An 11920-nucleotide genomic window follows, 5' to 3' on the forward strand; every position below is an offset into this window, starting at 1 on the left:
CACTATGTATATTTTAAATAGTGCATTAAAACAAGGAAATTCGAAGACTCTTTTCTATGTTAACTAACGGCACGGTATCGGACCTTAATATTGACCTAAAATTTTTAAATTGGGCCACGTATTATATTACAGGGTGATAGTGTTCCCTACCACGGAAAATAATTATAGGTCAATTAGGGGGTACACAGTGTGACCCTAAAGGTTACTATGTATGCCTATGCGAAATAAAGTGTTCTGAGAAGCTTAAAATGAGGAAATAAGCGTTCTAAAATGCTTTAAAAATTCAAAGACATTTTTCTATGTTAACTAACGGCACGGTGTTTGACCTTAATATTGACCTATAATTTTTAAATTGGACCACGTATTATATTACAGGGTAATAGTGTACCCTACCACAGGAAATAATTATAGGTCAATTAGGGGGTACACAGCGTGACCCTAAAGTTTACTATGTATGCCTATGCGAAATGGAGTGTTCTGAGAAGCTTAAAATGAAGAAATAAGCGTTCTAAAATGCTTTAAAAATTCAAAGACATCTTTCAATGGTTAGCTAACGCAAGGCGCAATATCAAACCTTAATATTGACCTATAATTTTTAAATTGGACCACGTATTATATTACAGGGTAATAGTGTACCCTACCACAGGAAATAATTATAGGTCAATTGGTACACAGCGTGACACTAAAGTTTACTATGTATGCCTATGCGAAATAAAGAGTTCTGAGAAGCTTAAAATGAGGAAATAAGCGTTCTAAAATGCTTTAAAAATTCAAAGACATTTTTCTATGTTAACTAACGGTACGGTATCAGACCTTAATATTGACCCATAATATTTAAATTGGACCAGGTATTATATTACAGGGTAATAGTGTACCCTACCACAGGGAATAATTATAGGTCAATTAGGGGGTACACTATGTATATTTTAAATAGTGCATTAAAACAAGGAAATTCGAAGACACTTTTATATGTTAACTAACGGCACGGTATCGGACCTTAATATTGACCTAAAATTTTTAAATTGAACCACCTATTATATTACAGGGTTATAGTGTACCCTACCACGTAAAATAATTATAGGTCAATTAGGGGGTACACAGCGTGACCCTAAAGTTTACTATGTATGCGTATGCGAAATAAAGTGTTCTGAGAAGCTTAAAATGAGGAAATAAGCGTTCTAAAATGCTTTAAAAATTCAAAGACATTTTTCTATGTTAACTAACGGCACGGTGTCGGACCTTAATATTGACCTATAATTTTTTAATTGGACCACGTATTATATTACAGGGTAATAGTGTACCCTACCACAGGAAATAATTATAGGTCAATTAGGGGGTACACAGCGTGACCCTAAAGTTTACTATGTATGCCTATGCGAAATAGAGTGTTCTGAGAAGCTTAAAATGAAGAAATAAGCGTTCTAAAATGCTTTAAAAATTCAAAGACATCTTTCAATGGTTAACTAACGCAAGGCGCAATATCAGACCTTAATATTGACCTATAATTTTTAAATTGGACCACGTATTATATTACAGGGTAATATTGTTCCCTACCACGGGAAATAATTATAGGTCTCTTAGGGGGTACACAGCGTGACCCTAAAGTTTACTATGTATGCCTATGCGAAATAAAGTGTTCTGAGAAGCTTAAAATGAGGAAATAAGCGTTCTAAAATGCTTTAAAAATTCAAAGACATCTTTCAATGGTTAACTTACGCAAGGCGCTATATCAGACCTTAATATGGAACCATAATATTTAAATTGGACCAGGTATTATATTACAGGGTAATAGTGTACCCTACCACAGGAAATAATTATAGGTCAATTAGGGGGTACACTATGTATATTTTAAATAGTGCATTAAAACAAGGAAATTCGAAGACACTTTTCTATGTTAACTAACGGCACGGTATCGGACCTTAATATTGACCTAAAATTTTTAAATTGAACCACCTATTATATTACAGGGTTATAGTGTACCCTACCACGTAAAATAATTATAGGTCAATTAGGGGGTACACAGCGTGACCCTAAAGTTTACTATGTATGCGTATGCGAAATAAAGTGTTCTGAGAAGCTTAAAATGAAGAAATAAGCGTTCTAAAATGCTTTAAAAATTCAAAGACATCTTTAAATGGTTAACTAACGCAAGGCGCAATATCAGACCTTAATATTGATACATAATATTTAAATTGGACCAGGTATTATATTACAGGGTAATAGTGTACCCTACCACAGGAAATAATTATAGGTCAATTAGGGGGTACACTATGTATATTTTTAATAGTGCATTAAAACAAGGAAATTCGAAGACTCTTTTCTATGTTAACTAACGGCACGGTATCGGACCTTAATATTGACCTAAAATTTTTAAATTGGGCCACGTATTATATTACAGGGAGATAGTGTTCCCTACCACGGAAAATAATTATAGGTCAATTAGGGGGTACACAGTGTGACCCTAAAGGTTACTATGTATGCCTATGCGAAATAAAGTGTTCTGAGAAGCTTAAAATGAGGAAATAAGCGTTCTAAAATGCTTTAAAAATTCAAAGACATTTTTCTATGTTAACTAACGGCACGGTGTCGGACCTTAATATTGACCTATAATTTTTTAATTGGACCACGTATTATATTACAGGGTAATAGTGTACCCTACCACAGGAAATAATTATAGGTCAATTAGGGGGTACACAGCGTGACCCTAAAGTTTACTATGTATGCCTATGCGAAATAGAGTGTTCTGAGAAGCTTAAAATGAAGAAATAAGCGTTCTAAAATGCTTTAAAAATTCAAAGACATCTTTAAATGGTTAACTAACGCAAGGCGCAATATCAGACCTTAATATTGATCCATAATATTTAAATTGGACCAGGTATTATATTACAGGGTAATAGTGTACCCTACCACAGGAAATAATTATAGGTCAATTAGGGGGTACACTATGTATATTTTAAATAGTGCATTAAAACAAGGAAATTCGAAGACTCTTTTCTATGTTAACTAACGGCACGGTATCGGACCTTAATATTGACCTAAAATTTTTAAATTGGGCCACGTATTATATTACAGGGAGATAGTGTTCCCTACCACGGAAAATAATTATAGGTCAATTAGGGGGTACACAGTGTGACCCTAAAGGTTACTATGTATGCCTATGCGAAATAAAGTGTTCTGAGAAGCTTAAAATGAGGAAATAAGCGTTCTAAAATGCTTTAAAAATTCAAAGACATTTTTCTATGTTAACTAACGGCACGGTGTCGGACCTTAATATTGACCTATAATTTTTTAATTGGACCACGTATTATATTACAGGGTAATAGTGTACCCTACCACAGGAAATAATTATAGGTCAATTAGGGGGTACACAGCGTGACCCTAAAGTTTACTATGTATGCCTATGCGAAATAGAGTGTTCTGAGAAGCTTAAAATGAAGAAATAAGCGTTCTAAAATGCTTTAAAAATTCAAAGACATCTTTCAATGGTTAACTAACGCAAGGCGCAATATCAGACCTTAATATTGACCTATAATTTTTAAATTGGACCACGTATTATATTACAGGGTAATATTGTTCCCTACCACGGGAAATAATTATAGGTCTCTTAGGGGGTACACAGCGTGACCCTAAAGTTTACTATGTATGCCTATGCGAAATAAAGTGTTCTGAGAAGCTTAAAATGAGGAAATAAGCGTTCTAAAATGCTTTAAAAATTCAAAGACATCTTTCAATGGTTAACTTACGCAAGGCGCTATATCAGACCTTAATATGGAACCATAATATTTAAATTGGACCAGGTATTATATTACAGGGTAATAGTGTACCCTACCACAGGAAATAATTATAGGTCAATTAGGGGGTACACTATGTATATTTTAAATAGTGCATTAAAACAAGGAAATTCGAAGACACTTTTCTATGTTAACTAACGGCACGGTATCGGACCTTAATATTGACCTAAAATTTTTAAATTGAACCACCTATTATATTACAGGGTTATAGTGTACCCTACCACGTAAAATAATTATAGGTCAATTAGGGGGTACACAGCGTGACCCTAAAGTTTACTATGTATGCGTATGCGAAATAAAGTGTTCTGAGAAGCTTAAAATGAAGAAATAAGCGTTCTAAAATGCTTTAAAAATTCAAAGACATCTTTAAATGGTTAACTAACGCAAGGCGCAATATCAGACCTTAATATTGATCCATAATATTTAAATTGGACCAGGTATTATATTACAGGGTAATAGTGTACCCTACCACAGGAAATAATTATAGGTCAATTAGGGGGTTCACTATGTATATTTTTAATAGTGCATTAAAACAAGGAAATTCGAAGACTCTTTTCTATGTTAACTAACGGCACGGTATCGGACCTTAATATTGACCTAAAATTTTTAAATTGGGCCACGTATTATATTACAGGGAGATAGTGTTCCCTACCACGGAAAATAATTATAGGTCAATTAGGGGGTACACAGTGTGACCCTAAAGGTTACTATGTATGCCTATGCGAAATAAAGTGTTCTGAGAAGCTTAAAATGAGGAAATAAGCGTTCTAAAATGCTTTAAAAATTCAAAGACATTTTTCTATGTTAACTAACGGCACGGTGTCGGACCTTAATATTGACCTATAATTTTTTAATTGGACCACGTATTATATTACAGGGTAATAGTGTACCCTACCACAGGAAATAATTATAGGTCAATTAGGGGGTACACAGCGTGACCCTAAAGTTTACTATGTATGCCTATGCGAAATAGAGTGTTCTGAGAAGCTTAAAATGAAGAAATAAGCGTTCTAAAATGCTTTAAAAATTCAAAGACATCTTTAAATGGTTAACTAACGCAAGGCGCAATATCAGACCTTAATATTGATCCATAATATTTAAATTGGACCAGGTATTATATTACAGGGTAATAGTGTACCCTACCACAGGAAATAATTATAGGTCAATTAGGGGGTACACTATGTATATTTTAAATAGTGCATTAAAACAAGGAAATTCGAAGACTCTTTTCTATGTTAACTAACGGCACGGTATCGGACCTTAATATTGACCTAAAATTTTTAAATTGGGCCACGTATTATATTACAGGGAGATAGTGTTCCCTACCACGGAAAATAATTATAGGTCAATTAGGGGGTACACAGTGTGACCCTAAAGGTTACTATGTATGCCTATGCGAAATAAAGTGTTCTGAGAAGCTTAAAATGAGGAAATAAGCGTTCTAAAATGCTTTAAAAATTCAAAGACATTTTTCTATGTTAACTAACGGCACGGTGTCGGACCTTAATATTGACCTATAATTTTTTAATTGGACCACGTATTATATTACAGGGTAATAGTGTACCCTACCACAGGAAATAATTATAGGTCAATTAGGGGGTACACAGCGTGACCCTAAAGTTTACTATGTATGCCTATGCGAAATAGAGTGTTCTGAGAAGCTTAAAATGAAGAAATAAGCGTTCTAAAATGCTTTAAAAATTCAAAGACATCTTTCAATGGTTAACTAACGCAAGGCGCAATATCAGACCTTAATATTGACCTATAATTTTTAAATTGGACCACGTATTATATTACAGGGTAATATTGTTCCCTACCACGGGAAATAATTATAGGTCAATTAGGGGGTACACAGCGTGACCCTAAAGTTTACTATGTATGCGTATGCGAAATAAAGTGTTCTGAGAAGCTTAAAATGAAGAAATAAGCGTTCTAAAATGCTTTAAAAATTCAAAGACATCTTTAAATGGTTAACTAACGCAAGGCGCAATATCAGACCTTAATATTGATTCATAATATTTAAATTGGTCCAGGTATTATATTACAGGGTAATAGTGTACCCTACCACAGGAAATAATTATAGGTCAATTAGGGGGTACACTATGTATATTTTAAATAGTGCATTAAAACAAGGAAATTCGAAGACACTTTTCTATGTTAACTAACGGCACGGTATCGGACTTTAATATTGACCTATAATTTTTAAATTGGACCACGTATTATATTACAGGGTTATAGTGTACCCTACCACAGGAAATAATTATAGGTCAATTAGGGGGTACACAGCGTGACCCTAAAGTTTACTATGTATGCCTATGCGAAATAAAGTATTCTGAGAAGCTTAAAATGAGGAAATAAGCGTTCTAAAATGCTTTAAAAATTCAAAGACATCTTTCAATGGTTAACTTACGCAAGGCGCTATATCAGACCTTAATATGGAACCATAATATTTAAATTGGACCAGGTATTATATTACAGGGAAATAGTGTACCCTACCACAGGAAATAATTATAGGTCAATTAGGGGGTACACTATGTATATTTTAAATAGTGCATTAAAACAAGGAATTTCGAAGACTCTTTTCTATGTTAACTAACGGCACGGTATCGGACCTTAATATTGACCTAAAATTTTTAAATTGGGCCACGTATTATATTACAGGGTGATAGTGTTCCCTACCACGGAAAATAATTATAGGTCAATTAGGGGGTACACAGTGTGACCCTAAAGGTTACTATGTATGCCTATGCGAAATAAAGTGTTCTGAGAAGCTTAAAATGCGGAAATAAGCGTTCTAAAATGCTTTAAAAATTCAAAGACATTTTTCTATGTTAACTAACGGCACGGTGTTTGACCTTAATATTGACCTATAATTTTTAAATTGGACCACGTATTATATTACAGGGTAATAGTGTACCCTACCACAGGAAATAATTATTGGTCAATTAGGGGGTACACAGCGTGACCCTAAAGTTTACTATGTATGCCTATGCGAAATAGAGTGTTCTGAGAAGCTTAAAATGAAGAAATAAGTGTTCTAAAATGCTCCAAAAATTCAAAGACATCTTTCAATGGTTAACTAACGAAAGGCGCAATATCAGACCTTAATATTGACCTATAATTTTTAAATTGGACCACGTATTATATTACAGGGTAATAGTGTACCCTACCACAGGAAATAATTATAGGTCAATTAGGGGGTACACAGAGTGACCCTAAAGTTTACTATGTATGCCTATGCGAAATGGAGTGTTCTGAGAAGCTTAAAATGAAGAAATAAGCGTTCTAAAATGCTTTAAAAATTCAAAGACATCTTTCAATGGTTAGCTAACGCAAGGCGCAATATCAAACCTTAATATTGATCTATAATTTTTAAATTGGACCACGTATTATATTACAGGGTAATAGTGTACCCTACCACAGGAACTAATTATAGGTCAATTGGTACACAGCGTGACACTAAAGTTTACTATGTATGCCTATGCGAAATAAAGAGTTCTGAGAAGCTTAAAATGAGGAAATAAGCGTTCTAAAATGCTTTAAAAATTCAAAGACATTTTTCTATGTTAACTAACGGTACGGTATCAGACCTTAATATTGACCCATAATATTTAAATTGGACCAGGTATTATATTACAGGGTAATAGTGTACCCTACCACAGGGAATAATTATAGGTCAATTAGGGGGTAAACTATGTATATTTTAAATAGTGCATTAAAACAAGGAAATTCGAAGACACTTTTATATGTTAACTAACGGCACGGTATTGGACCTTAATATTGACCTAAAATTTTTAAATTGAACCACCTATTATATTACAGGGTTATAGTGTACCCTACCACGTAAAATAATTATAGGTCAATTAGGGGGTACACAGCGTGACCCTAAAGTTTACTATGTATGCGTATGCGAAATAAAGTGTTCTGAGAAGCTTAAAATGAAGAAATAAGCAATCTTTTTTTTTTTTTTTTTTTTTTTTTTTTAAATTACGCCCGCCATCGTCTTCTCAGACATAAGGCGTCTTGCAGTCCAATACAATACTGAAGTAGCTCCAGAAGGTGAGAGGGCACAAAAGTCATCAGAGGAACGAATGTCAAGAAGAGAGGGGCAATCTAATAAATGCTCCCCAGTCATTGGCGAAGTGCTACAGAGCACACAAAGAGGTGAATTGACCAAGTTAATTTTAAATAAATGGGCCTGTAAGTAGTCATGTCCGGTAATTAATCTAAGGCAAGCAACTCCCTCAGCTCTGGGAAGGAGGGAAAGGTGAGAGCGCTGCTGGTCATCAAGAAGGCTAGCCCAGGATTTCCCATAAGTTAAGTCCCTAAGAGCAGATATTGTTCTGTGCCTGCATTTGCTCTTAAGAAGCCGCCTTGCATTTCTAAGAGGAACTGGATGAGAAGATGGATGCAGTGCTGAAGCCTCTCTAGCCAACATGTCAGCCCGTTCATTTCCGTAAATGCCACAGTGGCCAGGGATCCACTGGAGGACTACCTCTCTTCCAGAACAAAGAAGAGAGTCAATGCGTTGTTTACACTTAAATTCGAGTTCAGAGGGATATAAATTATATTCAGAAATGGTCTGAATAGCAGCCTGAGAATCAACAAAGATAACAATGTTTTGTTCAGATGGTTCACCAATAGCTGTAATAGCCATAAGGATTGCAAAAACTTCTCCATCAAAATTATCTGCCCAAGTGTCAAGAGGTTCTCTAAGGCTGAAATATTTGGAGTAAGCACCAGCTCCAGCTCTACCAGTTGAAAAAGTGGCGGATCCATCAGTAAAAACCTGCAGCCATTGCTCGTAAGGGTATCTCTCGTGTATAGTGGCCAGAGCGATAGGATACAACTCGGTCTGGTGGAAGTCCGATTTCCGAACAGGCAGTACCAAGTCAAATCTGGCAGTGGCATATCTCAGAAGGCCCGTAAAAACAGGTGGCCTATAGATGCAAAGTTTGGAGTTGGAGACCTCAAAGATGAAATAAGCAATCTAAAATGCTTTAAAAATTCAAAGACATCTTTAAATGGTTAACTAACGCAAGGCGCAATATCAGACCTTAATATTGATCCATAATATTTAAATTGGACCAGGTATTATATTACAGGGTAATAGTGTACCCCTACCACAGGAAATAATTATAGGTCAATTAGGGGGGTACACTATGTATATTTTAAATAGTGCATTTAAAACAAGGAAATTCGAAGACTCTTTTCTATGTTAACTAACGGCACGGTATCGGACCTTAATATTGACCTAAAATTTTTAAATTGGGCCACGTATTATATTACAGGGAGATAGTGTTCCTTACCACGGAAAATAATTATAGGTCAATTAGGGGGTACACAGTGTGACCCTAAAGGTTACTATGTATGCCTATGCGAAATAAAGTGTTCTGAGAAGCTTAAAATGAGGAAATAAGCGTTCTAAAATGCTTTAAAAATTCAAAGACATTTTTCTATGTTAACTAACGGCACGGTGTCGGACCTTAATATTGACCTATAATTTTTTAATTGGACCACGTATTATATTACAGGGTAATAGTGTACCCTACCACAGGAAATAATTATAGGTCAATTAGGGGGGGACACAGCGTGACCCTAAAGTTTACTATGTATGCCTATGCGAAATAGAGTGTTCTGAGAAGCTTAAAATGAAGAAATAAGCGTTCTAAAATGCTTTAAAAATTCAAAGACATCTTTAAATGGTTAACTAACGCAAGGCGCAATATCAGACCTTAATATTGATCCATAATATTTAAATTGGACCAGGTATTATATTACAGGGTAATAGTGTACCCTACCACAGGAACTAATTATAGGTCAATTAGGGGGTACACTATGTATATTTTAAATAGTGCATTAAAACAAGGAAATTCGAAGACTCTTTTCTATGTTAACTAACGGCACGGTATCGGACCTTAATATTGACCTAAAATTTTTAAATTGGGCCACGTATTATATTACAGGGGAGATAGTGTTCCCTACCACGGAAAATAATTATAGGTCAATTAGGGTGGGTACACAGTGTGACCCTAAAGGTTACTATGTATGCCTATGCGAAATAAAGTGTTCTGAGAAGCTTAAAATGAGGAAATAAGCGTTCTAAAATGCTTTAAAAATTCAAAGACATTTTTTCTATGTTAACTAAACGGCACGGTGTCGGACCTTAATATTGACCTATAATTTTTTAATTGGACCACGTATTATATTACAGGGTAATAGTGTACCCTACCACAGGAAATAATTATAGGTCAATTAGGGGGGTACACAGCGTGACCCTAAAGTTTACTATGTATGCCTATGCGAAATAGAGTGTTCTGAGAAGCTTAAAATGAAGAAATAAGCGTTCTAAAATGCTTTAAAAATTCAAAGACATCTTTCAATGGTTAACTAACGCAAGGCGCAATATCAGACCTTAATATTGACCTATAATTTTTAAATTGGACCACGTATTATATTACAGGGTAATATTGTTCCCTACCACGGGAAATAATTATAGGTCTCTTAGGGGGGTACACAGCGTGACCCTAAAGTTTACTATGTATGCCTATGCGAAATAAAGTGTTCTGAGAAGCTTAAAATGAGGAAATAAGCGTTCTAAAATGCTTTAAAAATTCAAAGACATCTTTCAATGGTTAACTTACGCAAGGCGCTATATCAGACCTTAATATGGAACCATAATATTTAAATTGGACCAGGTATTATATTACAGGGGTAATAGTGTACCCTACCACAGGAAATAATTATAGGTCAATTAGGGGGTACACTATGTATATTTTAAATAGTGCATTAAAACAAGGAAATTCGAAGACACTTTTCTATGTTAACTAACGGCACGGTATCGGACCTTAATATTGACCTAAAATTTTTAAATTGAACCACCTATTATATTACAGGGTTATAGTGTACCCTACCACGTAAAATAATTATAGGTCAATTAGGGGGTACACAGCGTGACCCTAAAGTTTACTATGTATGCGTATGCGAAATAAAGTGTTCTGAGAAGCTTAAAATGAAGAAATAAGCGTTCTAAAATGCTTTAAAAATTCAAAGACATTTTTCTATGTTAACTAACGGCACGGTGTCGGACCTTAATATTGACCTATAATTTTTTAATTGGACCACGTATTATATTGCAGGGGTAATAGTGTACCCTACCACAGGAAATAATTATAGGTCAATTAGGGGGGTACACAGCGTGACCCTAAAGTTTACTATGTATGCCTATGCGAAATAGAGTGTTCTGAGAAGCTTAAAATGAAGAAATAAGCGTTCTAAAATGCTTTAAAAATTCAAAGACATCTTTAAATGGTTAACTAACGCAAGGCGCAATATCAGACCTTAATATTGATCCATAATATTTAAATTGGACCAGGTATTATATTACAGGGTAATAGTGTACCCTACCACAGGAAATAATTATAGGTCAATTTAGGGGGGTACACTATGTATATTTTAAATAGTGCATTAAAACAAGGAAATTCGAAGACTCTTTTCTATGTTAACTAACGGCACGGTATCGGACCTTAATATTGACCTAAAATTTTTAAATTGGGCCACGTATTATATTACAGGGTAATAGTGTACCCTACCACAGGAAATAATTATAGGTCAATTAGGGGGGACACAGCGTGACCCTAAAGTTTACTATGTATGCCTATGCGAAATAGAGTGTTCTGAGAAGCTTAAAATGAAGAAATAAGCGTTCTAAAATGCTTTAAAAATTCAAAGACATCTTTAAATGGTTAACTAACGCAAGGCGCAATATCAGACCTTAATATTGATCCATAATATTTAAATTGGACCAGGTATTATATGACAGGGTAATAGTGTACCCTACCACAGGAACTAATTATAGGTCAATTAGGGGGTACACTATGTATATTTTAAATAGTGCATTAAAACAAGGAAATTCGAAGACTCTTTTCTATGTTAACTAACGGCACGGTATCGGACCTTAATATTGACCTAAAATTTTTAAATTGGGCCACGTATTATATTACAGGGAGATAGTGTTCCCTACCACGGAAAATAATTATAGGTCAATTAGGGGGTACACAGTGTGACCCTAAAGGTTACTATGTATGCCTATGCGAAATAAAGTGTTCTGAGAAGCTTAAAATGAGGAA

At 34.8% G+C, this 11920-nt stretch overlaps 1 protein-coding gene across 1 annotated transcript; it reads right to left on the reverse strand.

Moving 5' to 3' along the window:
* Positions 1–7782: 7782 nt before the first annotated feature.
* Positions 7783–8781, reverse strand: LOC147800816 (uncharacterized; the record flags this gene model as incomplete). The annotated part of the gene is made up of 1 exon (XM_087156445.1): positions 7783–8781. A coding segment is annotated over one exon (999 nt), but the record flags the coding sequence as incomplete, so codon positions are not given.
* Between the last annotated feature and the right edge of the window lie 3139 nt (positions 8782–11920).

Source organism: Parasteatoda tepidariorum, unplaced genomic scaffold (genome assembly GCF_982258835.1).
Source record: "Parasteatoda tepidariorum strain Cologne lab strain unplaced genomic scaffold, Ptep-v5.0 scaffold_69, whole genome shotgun sequence".
Lineage (NCBI taxonomy): Eukaryota > Metazoa > Arthropoda > Arachnida > Araneae > Theridiidae > Parasteatoda > Parasteatoda tepidariorum.